This window comes from Grammomys surdaster, unplaced genomic scaffold (assembly GCF_004785775.1).
Source record: "Grammomys surdaster isolate TR1022 unplaced genomic scaffold, NIH_TR_1.0 174, whole genome shotgun sequence".
Lineage (NCBI taxonomy): Eukaryota > Metazoa > Chordata > Mammalia > Rodentia > Muridae > Grammomys > Grammomys surdaster.
Window position 1 is genome coordinate 21,557,593 of NW_021604622.1, and position 19,736 is coordinate 21,577,328.

At 42.1% G+C, this 19,736-nt stretch overlaps 1 protein-coding gene across 1 annotated transcript in view; it reads left to right on the forward strand.

Annotated features, from left to right (window-relative positions):
* Positions 1-627: 627 nt before the first annotated feature.
* Dnah5 (dynein axonemal heavy chain 5) overlaps positions 628-19,736 on the forward strand; it is a 237,302-nt gene continuing 218,193 nt past the window's right edge. The window contains exons 1-3 of the mRNA XM_028767581.1: positions 628-911; positions 15,566-15,700; positions 19,545-19,629. Coding sequence (XP_028623414.1) covers positions 855-911; positions 15,566-15,700; positions 19,545-19,629 — 277 coding nt within the window. The 5' untranslated portion in view covers positions 628-854. The remainder of the gene's footprint in view (positions 912-15,565; positions 15,701-19,544; positions 19,630-19,736) is intronic.

Consider the following 19,736-nt stretch of genomic DNA (forward strand, 5'->3'; position numbering starts at 1 on the left):
TTTATGTGCTTTGATGGGCAGAATTGTAGGTGAGAGATTTCTCAAGTACTCGGCCATGTTTCCCCATCTCGATGTGCAGAGAGGAAGAGCTAGATGTTTAGCCTTGTGGAATGCAATCCTTTGCTCTGTATGCTTGGGCAGCCGTGTGAACAGGAGTAATTGATGGACACCGTTTTCCATTTGCATATGAAATAGGCTGCTTGTTCTTTATGGGAGAGAAAATGGCTCCTTTGGGTCACAATTAGCCTATCAAGCAATTAGTCACAATTAGTCACCATGCTGGCAGTTAATTGTGCACACAAAGTTGTTTAGACAAAGTAAGACTGAATTTCTTAACTTGAGCAATATATCCAGAGCCGTGACTCATCTGCCTTCTGCTTTCATCTGGTTTAAGGTTTCTCATTGTTCAGAGAAATAATTTAAACTTCTTTATTGACTCAAAGCTTATTGTTGGGCAGTGTATAGAATGGAACATTAGAAGTTGCGGTTGCAACCCAGCAGTTAAATTGCTTTCTCTTGTTGCTAAACATGATTAAGAGGCATGCTTAAATGGCACAGCATGGAAACAATATTACCCTAACAACAGAGGACCACGGAAGTGAGGAAAGGCCCTAGGGCAGCGACTCTGGGAGGGATATATGAGCAACACAGATGGACTGACTGACTGCTCGCCTCAATTCTGTGAATATGGAGAGTTACTCCCATGCATGAGAAATAGCAGAGCGATGCTGTGACCCTCTTAGAGACTTCACGTGGGACATTCCACTGGAGGATGAACAGCTTTCTTTGGAGTTAGAAGACCATTCTACAAGAGCTGACTCTGGGCCCTTGGATAAAGCAGACAGATTGCTGGGATGTTTAGGATTGGCAGGAGACAACTCTGGAAGCAGAGTGTCACCCGAGTTCTGACGGTAAGGAGCTGGCATGAACACCTCTAATACCGGGTAGAAAAAGATCCGAAACAATTTCAGAGGTATACGCAGGTGAATCTGTGAAAAGCATGCTTGCTCACTAGGTTTTTGACCTGCTGCATGCATTGATATGTCACATGTAAAAGAAGAGCTGTGCCTTTTGACTTTGCAGCAGATTTCTCTCTGAGTATGACTACATGTAGACATTTATGAGTGATCTTTAGGAAGAGATGCTATTCTTGGGTTGAAAATACATTTGGGTTGGTGGCTTGGGCTCTGTATATTCCTTAAGGCATGTAAATGTTTGCTGGTTATTAGATATGGCTAAGGCAGATTCTAGGATACAATATATTTTAGGATCTTTGACTCCTCTCAAATCTAATGTTTCTAGAAATGAGGCCATAGACAGGGAGATGAAGGAACAAGAATCATCTTCCCCACATGGAGACTTTCTCAGCTCCTTCATATCAGCTGCTCACAGGGAAGACTTTGAACCTTCTACTGCCAGTCAGTGTTCCAAAGACTTCCCCTTCAACATTCCTCTATTGCTTCTTGCCAGGCTGGGCCAAGCATCTTTATGTCTTAGTACTCGTGGAAGGGGTCTCCCTTTAAGTAGTCATGGATAGACCTAGCCTAGTGTGACAGGAAGATGAACATGTTATAATTCCTATCTTGAAGCAGCTGGACAGAGTTTAGTAGGTTACGAGCCAGATTTTGCAGTGGATGCTCCACATCTGGCCAGAGGTCTGTTTGTTCTGCCAATGGTTGCTTCAACTGGATTGACCTTGCAGGTATTCATGCCTGCCATGAGCCAGCATTTGTTTCAGGCCCTGCGGTAGAACAGAGAAATGGGCAGACACTCAAATGGGGCCACAAGACAGCAAGTCACAAAGATTAAGTCAACAATCCCAGGAATGAGCTCTACTAAATTAGAACTTGGGAACAAGCCAGATGACACCATCTAGCCTGTTGTGTGTCTGTGAAGGAGTAGGCATGGCAATCACGTATTTTCTGAGCCCTCTGACACTTGCCACCCATCCCTGAGATTTTGATGCAGATTTTTCTTTGATCATATATCTGCTGAATCATCTTACCAACTTTATGATTTGTTTATTATATGAAACTGGGTCTCTATCCCAGGCTGGTCTTGAACTCCCTATGTAACCAAGAGTGTGGCTCTGAACTTCTGATCCTTTGCCTCCACCACATTCAGTTTGTATTACGCTAAAGACTGAATCCAGGGCTGTGTGTATGCTGGGTATAATTAAGCTACATCTCTAGCCATGAACTTTAATTTTTAATTGGCAAAAACTGTAAATTTGGGGGAATGTAAGATGTGTTGATGCATGCGTACATTTGAGAACGAGGCCATCCAGCACGTCCCTCACTTGCGTACAACTTCTTTAGGAGTCTCTGCTTTCTAAATAACCTCCTGTTCCTATAGAGCTCGGGATACAACCGGTGATGTTTGTGATGTAATGGAGGGAACCGGTCTTCTCTTATTTCTAAAAACTTCTTGTTCCCCTTTACCGTGTCTAAGACATTGGAACCAAACGTAATAATTAAGGAACTAAATTCTCAACAGGTGCTGCCTCTTGGGAGTAAATCTTTTTGGGACGTTTCATTTATGTTTCCTGAATGCTAGTTATGGTCACCCCACTGAAGTATGGTGGGAACAGCATTATCTTAATGATACTGCAGCATATGACATAAATATGCATTGTCTATTTGGCCCATTGATATGATAATCATTGAGCAAGAGCTTTTTGAGCTGAAATGCTCAACGGAAAAGAGCCCAAAGAATAACATGTGGCATAACAGCTACAGACAGGGGTTTGTTTAACCTTGATCTGGAGCTCTTGCTTCTCTGCTGCTGTATTATAATCAGGTAAAAATGGTATGTTAATTGTTTTTATCCACATGTATCCATGACAGCAGCAACAAAATGGAGCAGAAGTTCTGTGAACATGAAAAAGACAGGCCATCTCTTCCTTTTCTTACATAATAAACTCAAATGCTTTCTGTTAGATTTTTCTAGTGTAGCTTAGACAGATAACACCAGACCAAACGGTTCCATGAGGAAGGGTTTATTTAGGGCGGAGGGCAAAGGTGGGGAGAGAAACAGGAGGAATGGTAGAGAGAAGAGAGGGAGAGGGGAGAGGGGGCAGAGAACCTGCAGGCAGCGAAATCAAGTAAGCAAGAGAGAGAGGAGGGGCCAAGCAGCCCCTTTTATAGTGGGCAGGCCTACCTGGCTGCTGCCAGGTAACCATGGAGGTGGAGTTTAGACAGAATACTAACACTTTCCAATGTAAAAAAATATTTGAAATAACTGTATCTAGTCGCTCATTTACCAGCCAAACCTCAGTCCAGTTATATCTGCCTTCTTTCCTTTTTTCTCAGATTGAAAAAAAAAAAAGCCTAGTATTTATTTACAATGGACATGGAAGACATGAATCACAGACCCGATAACTCATTTTTATTCCTCTAAAATGAAACCAAAATGCGTGATTTTTGTGAGTTGATTTTGTTAACGCCAAAGAAAAGGTACAACCGGAAGATAACAGTCATCTTGACTGTTGAAGTCGTCTATCTTTGAGGGAGGAAGATTTTACAACGGAGATGTTATCTCCCAGCTGCAGGGAGACCTGCTGTTAGTCTTGCATGCATTCGTGTTAGGTAATGCTGTTGTTTGGTGAGATTTCAGATTGCTCTCAAAGACTCTTCTTTACACAGGGATTCCTGTGGGTAGAGGTTGAGGGGGATGGGAGTGCTCCCTTGGGGAGGTATACTGTCTCCTACTGAGGTGCTTTGCAGGAGACCAAAGCTTGTTTTCTGTGTGGTGTAGAGCAGAGGCCAAGACATAAAGAACCTAAGCTGTCTGATACCTAATGGAAGCTGAGGCGGTCAGTACTGTTGTTTTCTGGCACTAAGGCCACACTAGTGTCTTTGTTAATCAAGCCTAGACTTGTTTGGCTTGGTGACCACATTTCACATTGGACAAATCAAAATGTTTTCATTGGAACCAAGGAAAGCAATTGGCTTGAGGATTTGAGGGAAGTGGAGGAGTGAGTATTGCTTACTAATGGGTAGGTGAATATCCTTGGGTCTGATCTAGTTAGGGCCCAGAGATGGCCATTTTGTAACCATGTAAGAAGTAGACTCGAGAGAACATGTCAAATTCCATTGATTTCACACCTGGTGCTTACATGCCCACCCTGTGGCAAACACTGTGCTCCAGGATACAGTAGGGGAAGGCTCCCCAGAAAAGATAGCCTTATTCCTTTCTTTCTTTCTTTCTTTCTTTCTTTCTTTCTTTCTTTCTTTCTTTCTTTCTTTCTCTCTCTCTCTCTCTCTTTCTTTCTTTCTTTCTTTCTCTCTTTTTTTTATTATTGCAAATCTAGGAAGCAGCAAAAGAGAGGCTAAGAACTAGAAGGACCCTGCTAACTCTTGAGACCTTCCATCCAAAGCTCATATTCAAACAATAACCTGGTAGCACCAATCAACCATCGTCCCTTCAGAGAATGACTTATGCTCAACAGACTTGCTGGGGAGTTTTGAGAATTAGCTCTGCTCAAGCTCCACTCCTGACAGGCAAGTCAGGCTTCCTTGCGGTGCGAGGCACAGGCACCAGCAGCAGTTCTTGGGCGATTCTGGAGGACAGATGGCTTTAAGCAGAATGATTTATTTTATGAATGAGAGAAGTTTGGAAATTTTACCCTGGTGTCATATAGAATGTGAATAGTGACATATATATATATATATACATATATATATATATATATATATATATATATATATATATATATATATATATTAAGTGGTTGGACCAGAGCCACCTGAATTAATGACCCCACTTGCCAGAGAAAACTGTGTAAGAGAATTCTGTAAGAGAGGTAGTTGTGATTTTGGAAGAAAACCTGCCGTTGAATGGAGGTGTGTGAAATAAATGGCTGTGTGAAAGCTCACTAAATCTTTTACATCCAGATACTTGGTGTGCAGACAGCTGATGGTGAGCGCTGAGGGGGGTCCTGGAGAGATGACTCAGGGGTTAAAAATGATCTTCTGAAGGACTCATGTTGCTGTCCTAGCCCCAGTACCATTAATATCTGTAACTGGTGTCCCCTTCGGCTGGATGGGTGTGGTATGGCGGCCCATGCTGCTTTAATCTCCAGCACTGGGCGGGGAGAGGCAGGCTGACCTCTGATCTGAGTTTGAAGCCAGCCAGAGTGATATACTGAGCCCCCCCCCCTTAAATAGAGTTGAGTTGGGAGGATGGAATGTTGGGGTGGGGACGAGGTTTTTGGTGATGATAATATTCCTACTGTGGGCTTACTGTTAGTTTGGAAGAGGATTCACTTATCCTAAATAGTAAAGAGATATCATATTTGCTGTAAGGGCTGCTGATGCAGAGGTAGTTTTATGTTCACACAGAGAACATTATGTTAAAATAGCAATGATACAGGCTTTCTGGGGAGTGTGAGTGAGACTTTTCCTTGAGAGTGAGGATCTCCTAGGTTCCAATACTCCTGTGGACCGGAGATTACCTCATCAATTTTGTTGCTTTTGGGTCTCCTAGGAGTCATCTTGTGATGTCATCTGGGTTTCTTTGCCACTTTGAGAAGATAATAGCTTTGAAACCTGTACAAACCCTGTGTATGGTACACGAGGCATGACTGTCTCTTAGGGACGACCACTCCCATGTTCTTGGGAATGCCTTTCTGAACATTTCCCTTTCTCTTAACCCTCAGGTGTGTGTGTGTGTGTGTGTGTGTGTGTGTGTGTGTGTGTGTGTGTAAAAGCTATCTTTAGAATACTTTCTAAATGTAGAGAACCTTTCATTCGACTGAAAAGAATGATAGGAAAGGGAATTAGCAAACAAGATTCAGGGCTCCTTGAAACTCCAGAGAAATAGACGAAATTCCAAAGCATACTCTCGGACACACATTGGAGGGCACCCTCTCTGTTTAAGTGCCCTCTCTGCTACTGGGACCGCAGTTGTGCAGAATAAAAGAAGGCTTCACCAAGCCACCTGCTGTGAGTAGGATTAGTTGGCGGTCGGGCCGGGGGGAAAGCTCTTTCTCTCCGGGACACAGACCACTTTGCTCAAGAGTTCTTAATTCACAAGGAGCAGCCCTGCCTCCTGGGTAGCTGTGGCCCTTCTCTGGCAGGAATAAAAGGAAAGTGGAGTGAGACAGGGAAGGTGTGAGAAGAGTTTCTATCTTGGTTATCCCAGTCAATTAAAGAGCAGAACCCGGTGGCCTGGAAAATGGCGGGGGTGGGTAGGGGTGGGGTGGGAGGGCGTGAGAGGGCGTGGGAGGGGGCGGCTGTTAAAAAGAAAAGGCTGGAAGACAAAGAGCAAGGCAGAAATGTGTAAGAGATCTATCTCCTCCCCTCAGTGTCTGCAATTCAATGCACTTGAACAGGAAGTTGGTTCAGTTAGCGTCATTTTCGAGGGGTGGGGCGGATAAGTTTTACTTGGGTCCCATCAGCATCAGACCGAATCCTGGTCTGCAATCACAGATCCACATTGATCTGAAGTAACTGGTTCCATCCCTTACTTGGAAGTGACATGTAAAGTAAACCACCCAGTTAATTTATCCATTGATTATACAAGTCACAGGGCAGGACGGTGTGGCATCTTTCCCTTTAAAGGTCAGCAGGTCAGCTTCACAGGCTATAACAAAAAGGCAGATTAACAGGAGGAAAAAAAAGCAGAGTGATTTCATTAAAATTTTGCACGACACAGAGGCCTTCAGAAATACTCAAGGATCCAAGGAAACTTTCCCTTTTTGTAGACAGTCAGGTGGGAATATAATCAACTGGACAGAAGGAATGTGAGCTAAGTGGAGAAACTCAGCTAGCCTTGTCTGTCCGACTCTCTTCAGTTTTCCCTGTGTATCTTTCCTTCCCTTTGCGTATGGGATATGGGTTGAGACTCCTCAAGAATGAAATCCTCCCAGGAAGGAGACAGAAAGGAGAGTGGCCTTTCACTGGTGTGTGGTTCATACACCCAGTGACACTCCACTGGAGAGTACTGACGTTCCCTCTCTTAGCAGGTATCAGTCACAAATAGCTTCTTGGTTAGGGGTGGGACCTTGTGCCCACTTTCCTTTCTCAGAAGGCACCACAGGTCAGAGCAGTGGTTCTCAACTTAAGTAATGTGGAGACCCTCATGCCATGGTGATCTCCAACTATAAAATTACTTTGTTGCTACTTCATAACTGCAATTTTGCTACTATTATGAATCATAATGTAAACATTTGTTATGCAGGATATCTTATATGCTACCCCCAACTCACAGACTGAGAACCTTTGCTTTAGAGTATCATTTTGAGAGCCCCTGCACTATTACTTGAGGCTCTTGTATGTGCCAGACACTGTTCTGGGCATTGAGGATATCACGAAAGTCCAAACAGAACCACCCTTTGCTACAGTGTCGGTGTCCTTGCAGGGAGGACAATGCTGAGCTGGGATTTGTTTTCCTTCACTGCTCAGGAGACAGATAAGAAGGGTCATGTGATGTTTGTTTGTGGCAGGGAGATAAGCTAAGCTGGGTGGGTCCTTTGGATATATATAGAAAAAAAAACAAAACGAAATACATATTCTGTCAGTATGCAGGCTTTTCATCCGGATAGGTGCTTCTTATAAATTCCCATAAGCAGAAGAAGGTCACGGACTGTCCTGCTTCATCTAACTGGGAAAGTGGACCAAAGTAAAGCTGACTGTCCTGACCTGACCCATGTTGTCCTTGGCATCGTTAGCGAAATCTAATCATCAGGTGATCAACTCTCCACAGGCTACAGATGGATATGGACCGCTGAGTCAAAATCAATCAACAGGGTATTTACTCTACTTACTAAGATAAGGAACTTGAAAGCAATTTGCAGATTCAATATTGTTTACAGTTATCTCGGGTAGGGACTTCAATGTCTAGTCCACGCTATCCAAGTTGCATAGCAACTGTACTGTTCCACCTGTACACACACATAAAAGAACAAAACACCCATATCAAACAAGTAAAAGTGTGTTTACTTAGTAAATATAGAACTGGGTTTTATTAACGTGGAATTTTCAGGTTTAGACAAATAATGGGCTAATCATGTTCTGTAGAAAAGCTTTTGAACAAAGATTTCTATTATGTGTTTATCTATCATCTGTCTGTTAATCTACCATGTACCATTTATCTATCTATCATCTATCTATCTATCTATCTATCTATCTATCTATCTGATCTATTATATTGAGTCCATTCTTTTGCCCAGTCACTTCCTTCTGTAAGGATATTGGCTGATCATAGTGTATACAATACAATGTAGATAAAAGTACATCTTTCCATTGGGGACATTAGTAAAGAAGAGAAGTATCTGGGAGGAAGAAAGCACAGAGACCACTGTCTTGAATGCACAAGCAGAGAACCCAGCTCCCAGACTTGTTAGGGATCGAGGGTGGGATGGGGAAGTTCCTAATTACTGGGAGACTCAGGAGTAGAATGATAGAGCTGAACACATGGCAGGTTAGCTGGGAGGCAGCACCAAGGTAGCAGTAAACACCTCAGATTATGAGTATTAGTCTCTGCCACAGCTCCTTACAACCTACACACAGACCCTCAATATCCTACAGCACCCTAGATCAAAATGTACATTAAATGGGACTCTCAATAATAATGGTTTTAATAACCCTTAGCTTCTAATTTAAAGAAAAAGTCTATAGAATGGATTCATCAGTCATAGTCCCCCTTGGAATGGTGTCATTCAACTTGTCCCATTGGTTGTACACTCGACTCCAGGCTGCCACTCATGTGAGGAAAGCTGTAGATGGTCCATCGTCTCAGGTTTCTGGTGTGCAGACAGCAGTGTCTGCTCAGCAGGTTGTGCTTGGTCTCACCATAGCAAACGATGTAAAGTAGAAGTCTAGGTAGCAAGGCAAGTGTTCATGTTCAGTCACCAAGGAGCTCTCGGCTTCGTAGTTCCTTCCTTCTCCCGATTCTGCTGGGGTGTCAGTGGGGTCACAGTGGTGAGCCTGGGTCAGAGGCAAACCTGCCAAAAGATAATGCCAACGGGGAGAGGGCTTAAACATTCATGCAATTGAGAAATCAGTATTGCGAGTCCTGTTTTGCTTAAATTTTGATCTTTGGACAAAAGCTTTGGTCAGCCATCTTAATTCATGCATTGGGTCATTTGGTGATCCCCATTCTGTAAGAACTTTTGTCTAGATCCTATAATGACTCCCTATCAGAGGCAAAGTAGAAGACTGAGCGTGTGCAGTTCATCCTCGGTTTGCATGTGCAAATGCAGACACTGACTATGTTGCAGAGTTCAGAGCAAAATGATCACTAATGAAAACAACCAACTGGGCAAATTGGCTTTGAGAAAAAGCACAGAGCTTTGTTCGGTGCACGGTATTAGGAAGTTGCCTGGGATCTGGATTTTAACATTTCAGGACTATAGTTTGTATTATGTTTTACTGAGAAATAGTCCACACGAGAGGAGGAATGGAATTTCACTGCTATCTCATGCAATACTGGGATCTTGGAGTTGAGGGAATTATAGGCCAGAGAGAGGTTAAATGACAGGCTTGAGGGATTGTACTTGGTGGAAGAGCTGGAACTAGAATCCATGACGACAACAACACCTTTTCTCTGTTCAGTGAGCCACCTTTCCTGAGAAGTAGCACCCATGTAGTATAGGCAAGTACACTCACCACCCTACCATCCCAAGGCATCAGCAGCAATCCTCAGCACAAATGTTTTAACGCCATCTAGATTTTCTTGGATACTAAAAATGTTTCTGTCTATTTCCAGATCCCTTAATTCGGTGCTTGCTTATTCAGTGTAAAACAACTGTCATGGAATGCTTTAAAAAAAATCTCTGTTGCTCACTGGTGAAGCAGTAGCATGTGAGAGGCTGTGAAGGTTTATTCTCAGCAGAGCTAGAAAAAAAATGGGCACATAGTATAGCTGTTACTCTTCTGTGACAAATTACCCAACAAAAGCAATTTAAGGACAGAAGGGTTTATTTTGGCTCACTGTTTTGGGTACCTTCCATCACTGTACAGTATGATCGCAAAGCATCAGGTAGCTGGCTACTTTGTATCTATAGTCAGGAAGCAGATGGAAATGACTGATGAAGCTTATCTCCCTTTCTGTTTTATTCAGTTGAGGACCCCAACCTGTGGGATAGGGATGCCTATTGTTAGAGAGGGTCTTCCTGCCTCAGTTAACCTAATCTAAAAATAATCCTTCATAGATATGTTCAAAAGTATGTTTCCATGACTATAATAAAACTCATAAAATCGACCATCAAGATTAACTATCACTGGCTACTTCTTGCCTTTTGTCTTTAGAGACAGTGTCCCACTATGGTGTTGCCTTTGAAACTATTCTATTGTGAGGAGACACTTGACTAAGACAATGTATACAAATAAGAGTTTATTGAGGACTCAGTGTTCCAGAGGGTGAGTCCATGACCATCATGATATGGAGCATGGCAGCAGGCAGGCCGGCATGGTGCTGGAACAGTAGCCGAGAGCTTGTACTTCACCCACAAGCATGAGGCAGAGAGCTAACTAAGAATGACGTAGGCTTTGGAAAGCTCAAAGTCCATCTGTAGTGACACACCTTCTTCAACGAGGCCACACCTCCCAACTCTTCCCAAACAGTTTCACCAACTGGGGACCAAACATTCAAACACATGAACCTATGGGGGCCATCCTCACTCAAACCACTCCGGTAGTAATCTGGTCTTGAACTTGATCTGAAGTTCAGGATGGCTTCAAATTCATGGTCCTCCCTCTTCTGCTTTCCAAGTGTTGGGGCTTTAGGGGTGCACCACCTCCCACAGCATTTCTTGCTTTCCTAGTCACATCCTGCTTTCACACTCCAGGTGTCCAACAGGAGACATCAGGTGACAGCTGGTCATCTTGTTGTTGTGGTCCCTGAGTAACCAGAAAGTGGCAGATTAGCTGCCCAGCCTGGCAGTGTACCGATCTGATTGCTAAGTGTTTGCCTAATGTTACTGACTCTATCATGGTAGTAGAAACTAAACAGGATCTGAAACCTCTCATTATACCAGGATGTACCTAAGGGAAGGCAGTGAAAACAGACTGGCAAAGTTTCCTCTTGACAATGCCAGGAGTGGCTTCTTGTTTCTTGTCTTTAGGAAGTGAACATACTTATAAATAGCCTTTGAAAACTCTTACTTTAAAAACATGCTGACCACTTTCTTTGTATCTACAAAACTGCTTTGGAAGTTTTTCCTTCTGTGAGAGTTAGGCAAAAATAGAATAATTAGTGTTCTGTTTTAGAGACCAATCTCTCTTTTCTCCACATTTTTTTTTCCCTCTCTGGAATCTTGTAAAATCAGGTCATGGAGTAAAGTGCTGTGGTGCTGGATTCTTACTTAGGATGATTTGCCTTCTTGGCCAGCCTTCGGATGTACTGCATCTTAAACCCTCTGCCTCTGTGCCTTTTATTTCTTCCTTGGCCACTGTACATTTGCTTCTTGTTTTGTTGTTGGTTGGCCCCAAGCTCTCAAGCTGTTAAAAACAATTAGTACAGACTCCAAGACGTTACTCTGAGAAGAGTGTTTTATTTTTCCCAGCCAGGAAGGTAGAAAGCCGTTGGAAAAACAAACAAAAAACCAAAAAACCAAAACCAAAACAACAACAACAACAACAGCAACAACAAAATGTTATCTTCCTGATTTTAGTGACATTTGAAAATACATCTATGTGGTCTTCTATTTGACATTTATGGAATGTATACTTTATGTGGGGACCTTTTTAGAGACACAGCAAGAAAATTGGTAGAATGTTTATTTTGTTTATTTGTTTTAACCCTCAATGTGTACTCTTTTCCTCACGTTATCTGCAGTGGGTCCTTCGGGTTACGAGAAATGAGTGTCAACTGCACAGGGAGAGAAATAGTCACTAACTTGCCTCCTTGCCACTCCCTGTGCTGCCCTTCTTCCCTTCGCCTTCCTTCCTTCTCTCTTTCTTGCCTGTGTAGTCCTAGCTGGCTTCTGGGTTCAATCTTGTTCCCAAGAGCTCCCGGCCTTGTTCCCTAGAGTGCTGGGATGTGCACCTCCTACCTGCTTCATTGCCTTCCAATGTTCTGAAACTGTCAACACATTCATCTTTACTTTCTTGCCAATCTTAAGAGTACACACGGAGGGACCCATGGCTTTGTTGGACATCAGGGGGAGGAACATCCCTTGGTCCTGTGGGGGTTCAATGCCCCAGTGTAGGGGAATCCCAGGGTGAGAAGGTGGGAGTGGGTGGGTGGGTAGGGAAGACCCTCCTAAAGGCATGGGGAGGGGGATGGAATAGGGGGTTTCCAGAGGGGAGACATAGAGAGGGGATAACATTTGAGATGTAAGTAAAGAAACTATCCAATAAAAAAAGTTTTTTCTTAACTCGTAATTCTTCTTAAAAAATACAATGTTCTTTTTTTATTACAGTGATGTTTCTGGAAAGAGCAGCTCACATTTCGTTTGACTGCATTTCTTTTCCCCCAGTCACCCATGTATCAGGCACCCACTGTTTGCTCTTTGTCCACCCAGTGAAAATTTCCTGATGCTCTCACTGTGTTGCCCATCGATGCATTAGAAACCACATCAAAGCTTGAGGGTCTAAACTAGCAACAATCACCTCCTTCGGCTCTGTGAGTGAGTGGACTCAGATGCATGGATCTGTGGCTTACGACCTTGGCTGAGCAGCTAAAAGGCAAAGGCAAAGCCCAAGTTATCTAATGGCGGGCCCTGGAAATTTTACTACCTCACTTTTGCAAAACAGCTGTGCGATGCTGCAGTCATCTTGTAAGCAGGGTCCTTGCAGACATGCTAGTTAGTGTGAGCAATCATCTCTGCGACTTACAGTGTTGGCCACTGGCTACGGTTGATAGATGCTATTGTCTCCTTGCATCCACACTGCAGCACAGACTCAGCTGTCTCTGTTTGCACTTCGTTCGCTCCTTGTGTCAAGGTTTTCAGTCCCTTGTCTCTTCATCTCCACATCTTTGTTGGAAAGTCTTTATTTCCTCCCTAGATTTATTTGTTTTATGTGTCTGAGCGTTCTGCCTGCAAGTATGTAAATGTATTATAGGCATGCCTGGTGCCGTTCCACAGATTCCAGATGACAACAGATCCCTTGCACCTGGAGTTGCAGGTGTTTGTGAGTGGTCATATGGATTCTGGGAACCAAATCCAGGTCCTTTGCAAGGACAGTGAGTGCTCTAAACTGGGGTGCTCATCTCTTCAGCCTCTTTGTTGGAGAATCTGATTTGCAGGTATAGTCTTAACTTTATTTACTTCGTAAACATTTACTGAATAGTTACTATGCTGGATGAGATTGCTGCTTATTTAGTGTGTGTGTGTGTGTCTTTATGAGTGTGTGCATGTACACGTGCATGAGTGTGTAGAGTATATTTAAGGTGTATATATATGTATGGTGTGTATATTTGATGTATGTATGATGTGATGTGTATGTGGTGGCCTATCCATGCCACAGCACTTATGTGGAGGTCAGAGGACAACTTTCCAGAGTAGGTGTTCTCCTTTCTTAAATTTGAGGGATACAAGCCAACTTGCTAGCCTGATATTTGGTTTTATGGGTTTTGGTTTTCATAGTCACAACAGCTAACACCTCTATTGTTGTTTTAATGTCAATAATATTATGTTCTGTATATGTCTGTGACCATGTGTGTGTCTAATTATGTGTCTATGGTGGTTCTCAGTGGGGTGTGATTTCAGGAAATGTTTGGAAATATCAGAAAACATTTTTGATTTCTCTATCTTGATGGTGAGAAGGATCTTGTGACATCTTTAAAGTAGAGTACCAGGCAGCTTATGAGAATGGTCTGGCTCATAACGCCTGTTATGTTGGATTGGGAACCTATATCCATATCTCTTTATCTGTATGTGATGAGTTTACCTTGAACTCTAGACCTACATTCCCAGTGACTGATCTGTTTCTTGCACATGTGTACTGATATACCTGAACCCAGCACATCCAAAAGCCCACTGGTAGTGGTGATACCACATTTGCTTCTGATATAATTCCAGAGACTAGAGATGGTGCAGAGATTCATTTGCTTGCCTCTAGCCTTGTCTCAGTACAATCTTTTCTCCACACTGATGTCAGGATGAGGGAGCATTGTAGTGCAGAGAGAGCTAGCATCTGTCTGTTTTTTTTTTTTCAAACCGTGTCATTGATTCTAGATGATGTTTGGACATTATGACCAATGAAGTATTTCATCTCCAGACTTCTTTCTTATCTCCTATTGTACTTCTCAGCCTGTTCCTCACCCACCCTGGCTGCCTTGTGTTTCCAGAAGGTGATGAGTTTTTTTATGCCTCTCACCTCCTAGGAAGTGATGTCAACTTTCCTTCTATCTTCTTCTGAAAGCTTTCCTGTCATATTTCCTTCTCTCCCTCTTCAAACTGTAGATTAGATAGGGAGATCCCTTTTCTTGCTTCTTCTCTGAAGACCTAGAGGCTCCCCCGCCCATCTTCTGGGACCCACAAATCTCAATCTTCTTCTTAATCTTTAAAATACCTTGTCATATTTACATTTTTTCCACATACCCTGACAGTCAGACCATGCACTTTTTTGAGGTTACTGATAGTGTTTGTAGCTATACTACTGGCATGCATTATAGTCTAGTAAATGCTTCTTGATCAAAAGGGGCAGCTTTTCTTCTTCTGCTAGGATCTACTGCTTGGCATGAAAGGTAAAGTGCTTATTTAAGGGATGGATTGGAAACTGAAGGTGTAGTAATGGCTACATAGTTGAATAAATTATGGTATACCCATATCCAGTATGTTGTAGGTATTATACAAGTTCTGGAAAAAAAATCTGTACCAAACTACATAGAACCCTGATGCATTGTTAAGGAGGAAATGGATGAAGGATTTTCATGTCATGATATAAACACAAACATGTCCAAATGCTTGCATATGTTGTATGAGCAAAGAGTGCGGAAGGGTTAGCATTAAGCTGCCGACCCTGCTTACACCGAACATTCCTCATTATTGTAATTCACAGGCCACAGTCAAAAGCATGAGCAGCGGAGGTCAGAAATTATTTTCAGTACTATATGGTTCAGTATTATGTTAAGTACTATAGCCATAAACACTATCAGTAACCTCAGACAAGTGCAAGGTCTGACTGTCAGGGTATGTGGAAAAATTGTAAATATGACAATAATTCCAAGACCAGATCTGAACCTATACACAGCAAACATAACGTAAGAGATAAGAACATTACTTTATGGCTAAGAAAAATGTTTACAAAAATGGATTTTTCTTTTTTACATTTTTTTTTGCATGTATCCGTTAGATTCTTTTATGTGTGTGGAAATAGGTCTGTAAAGACAGAACAAAACGTTAAAGGTAATAATTTATGGATGGCAGATGATTTTTATGGCTTCTTTTTGTTTGCCTGTATTGTGCAATTTCAAAACAGCGGCCACACCTTATTTTCATAAGAGAAGTAAGTTTATTTCTAAAAATAGAAAAGAGTACATATAAACTGGTACCATTAAGCTGCCTGTTATGTGAATCTCTAAGACTTGAAAGCCACAATTGTGTGAAATTGTTATAAAACGAGCCATTTGAGAGCAACAGTTGCAATAAAACATTTTTATTCCTTTCTTTTAGCAACGACTGAAAGAAGAGAAGGAAGCCAAGAGGGCTCGTCTGGATGGGCGGCATGACTATCTGTTTGCGATTATAGCTTCCTGTTTGGACCTGAACAAACCGGAAGTGGAAGATGCCCTTCTTGAGGGTAATCAGGTAGAAAGCTTTTCTCTCCTCACCATCCTGTTGCATGCACCCATTCTATGCCTTTGAAGAGCTGCCAGCCTAATGTGCAGGGGCTCCATTCTGGGTTAGGCAGAAAAGTCTCCGGCTCTCCAGGTTGAATGATGGTACTTGTAGTTCTCATTTGAGTTCCACCGTTCGATGACGAGGCCTGCGTCTCTTTATAACCAGCAAGGGTGAGCTCATGTGCCAGTTTTGAACCTGAGATTAGGGAGTAAAACCATCTTTCAAGTTGCTGATGTATGTATGTATGTATGTATGCATGCATGCATGCATGCATGTATGTATATTCATTTATTTTTATTATTTAAAAATTTTGTACATCTTTGTGATGTATTTTGATCAAGTCTACTCCTATTTCTTCTCTTTGAATTTCTCCCGTGTCCCCCTATTATCTCCTATTTTTTTTTTAATCCACTGAGCTTACTTAGTGCTGCCAGTATGGGCCTTGGTGTAGAACCATCTATTGGTGGTGGCTCTCCGGGACTAAATCTTTAAAGAAAACCAACTCTTTTAAAAATTAATTAATTAATTAATTATTAGTTTTTTTTTTAATAGTGGTCCTAGTCTAAGTTTGGCAACTGAACAGTGCCATGGTTTTCTAACTGTGGCTTTGCTTTGGCATCTGGTCTCTTCTGTTCCTAGCTTTGATTTCTCTGCTACAACTTCCTTTAAAAACTTTGGGTTAATGTGTTTTTTCTTGGCGATGTGACCTTGATAGTGAAGGATAAGCTGATGAGAAGATAGAGTTTCTGCAAGTTAGGAAGTCTATCAGGAGTCCTATTAAGATTCCCAAAGGCTTAACTTCATCAACACATGGTGTGAGAGGGGAGACAGAGGGTGAACAAGGAGAGAGTGAGAAGAAAAGGGAGGGAGGAAGGGAAGAAGGGAAGATGGAAGGGAGGGGAGGAAGGAAGAAAAGGAAGGAGAGAGGAAAGAAGGGAAGGAAGGAGGAAGAAGGGAGGGAGAAAGGGAGGAAGGGAGGGAGGAAAAGAGGAAGGGAGAGATTGTCGATAACATGTTTCAGTGTTGAGCTAGTAAGTGTCTAGCATCTGCCTCTGGATGGAGAAAGGGCAGAATAGAGCAGTGCCAGTTTGAGCTAGAGTCAGTTTCTGTGGTGTAGACCTTGTTTGGCTCCATGGCTGACTTTGGATTTCTATTATGTTGCTGTAAACCCTGAGTTGGAAACCCTGAGTCCTGAGCCTCAGGACTACTCAGACTGGTTTGTTAGCTGGCACCAGCAGCCTTTGTATAAACAAGGGACTGGTATAAACACAGAGTTGTTTTATACAATGCAGTCTTTGGAGTGATTAAATTGGAAGTAGAGGAAAATGAAGAGGACAAGACCCTATGAAGAGGGAAGTTCTCCTTCCTCTCTCTCTTTCAGCACAGGTGACACTCACTGAAAATCTGCTACACACCAGTCCCTGTTCTAGGTGGGTCTCATCTCTAATCTGATTCATATCCATTATACCGGCAGATAGATAATACTATTCCAAAACAGGACGCATAGGGAGGGTCATCTGACTTTCCTCATTGAGCCCAATCGTCTTCAAACTGGAGAAACTATACAGTAATTATCCTCTAGGGACTGATTTATTTCATTAGTGTAATGTTTCATGGTGGTGTCACTCAGAGGTCTCTAGAAGAACACAACTGATAGAACACACACAAATGAGTTGGTTCCTACAATGCAATGTGGGCAGTCTGGAGAGGCTGAGAATCTAGCAGTTTTTCAGTCTATGGGAATCTCAGCAGTCCCAGTCTAGCATCAAAGGCCTGGAAGACCCTGGTGAACTTCTGGTCTTATACCTATGTTAGACCTAAAGAAACTGGTTCTAATATCAGCAAAGGAATGCAGGACAGATGAACATGCCTGCGACATTGAAAGCAAGCAGCCAAAATGGAAAGTTTCCTCATTTGTCTAGATCAAAACAGCGAACCCACATGTAGGGTTTGGTCTTCACACTTCAAACAACTTGGTTTAGAAAGTCTCCCACAGTGGCTTTCATTTGGTTCCAGATCTAGTTACGAGGACCAAGATTAGCCATCACAAAGGTTCATCCATGTTGTGGCCTGTGTCAGAAGGTCTCTGCCTATTGAAGTTGAGTATCTCTCCCTGTTTACAGACTTTGATGAATCATTCACAGCATGTTTCCATCTTTTGTGGAGGTGACCATGATCAAAACTACTGTAGACGTGAGAATTCAGATATCCCCTTGAGATCCTGATTTCAGAGCTTTGTGATCTATAACCACGAGTGGACTGATGGATCACATTATAATTTCAAGTTTAACTTTTTGAAGAAATTTTGTACTGTTCTCCACAGTGACTACATTCCCACGATGTGTTTATTTTTTGGTAGTAGCCATCCTAATGAGTATGTAGATCTGTCTTAGTTAGAGTTTTACTGCTGTGAACAGACACCATGACCAAGGCAACTCTTAGAAGGACAACATTTAATTGGGGCTGGCTTACAGGTTCAGAGGTTCAGTCCATTATCATCAAGGCAGGAGCATGGCAGCATCCAGGCAGACATGGTGCAGGAAGAGCTGAGAGTTCTACATCTTCATCTGAAGGCTGCTAGCAGAGTACTGACTTCCAGGCAGCTAGGGTGAGCATCTTAAAGCCCACACCCACAGTGACACACCTACTCCAAAAGGGTCACATCTTCTAATAATGCCACTCCCTGGGCTGAGCATATACAAACCATCACAAGATCTTTCCTTTTTTTCTATCTCATCTATGTATCTATTCATATATGTTGTATGTATGTATGTATGTATGTATGTATCATGTATGTATGTATCTATCTATCATGTATGTATGTATGTATCTATCATGTGTGTATGTATGTATGTATCTACCTATCTAAATTTATTTACCTATCCATTCACATACCCACCATCCTTCTGTCTTCTTAATTTGTTTTTGTTTGTGTGTGTGTGTGTGTGTGTGTTTGTGTGTGTGTGTGCATTTTCATTTGTGCCCATCATACATGTGGGTTTGGGTACACGCATGCACAGTGTAAATGTGGAGAGCAACCTCAGATGTTGGTCCTTAAGTACCTTCTACCTTTTGTTTGAGACAAGATTTCTTATTGGCCTAGGATTTTACCACGTGACCTGCAAGCTTCCTAGTATCTTGTCTTCACTTCTCAGCTGGGGTGTGGCATCCTATCACTGGGGTTATGAGCTTGTGTCACTAGAATGAGTTTCTTATGAGAGAGTTCTGGGAATTCAAACTCAGATCCTTCAAGTGCTTTAGAGACTGAGCCATCTCTCAGTCTACCCTTCCTCTTCTCATAGGAATTCTGAACCATGCTGTAGACTACTTTTGAGAAGTGCTTCTGTTGTTATCAGGCCATGAGTCAGATTGATGGATACTGCCTCTTGTGATGGAACTAGTTGCCAGGTGGTTACTATATATGTTCTCAAAGAAGTTTTGGAAGATTATTACATTTAAATATTAATTCTATTTAGTGTGTTGACTATGCATTCAAGATTTTCTTTTTCTTTCGGGCTAGCAATTTATTCAGCACAAAATATTATTTTATATTTATATCTGCCTTCAACAGCTGAGTGCTTTGGGGAGTTAGCAGAAATGGAAGGACAAGTCTGTCAAATATATATACATAGCAAATACTTCTATAATCAGTGAAATTACTTCTTTGTATTAGGAAAATATTGCCTGTCTAGGAGATACAATTAGTACCTTTTGAATAAGAAGGTGACAGTGAATTTATTTGCTATGCCATCAGTACTGATTAAATACATTTTCTAATTCAGAACAACAATGTTTCCTTACCTTTTTTCAGATTGAAAGAATCGATCAGTTTTTTGCTGTTGGAGGACTTCGTCATCTCATGTTTTATTATCAGGATGTGGAGGGAGCAGAAGCAGGTATTGATATCTGACATGATATAGCATAGAGATATCATTCAATTCATCTGAGAGTGGCAAAAAGAAGAAACGTAATGGAGGACTAACAGGCTTATGCCTTGGTGTGT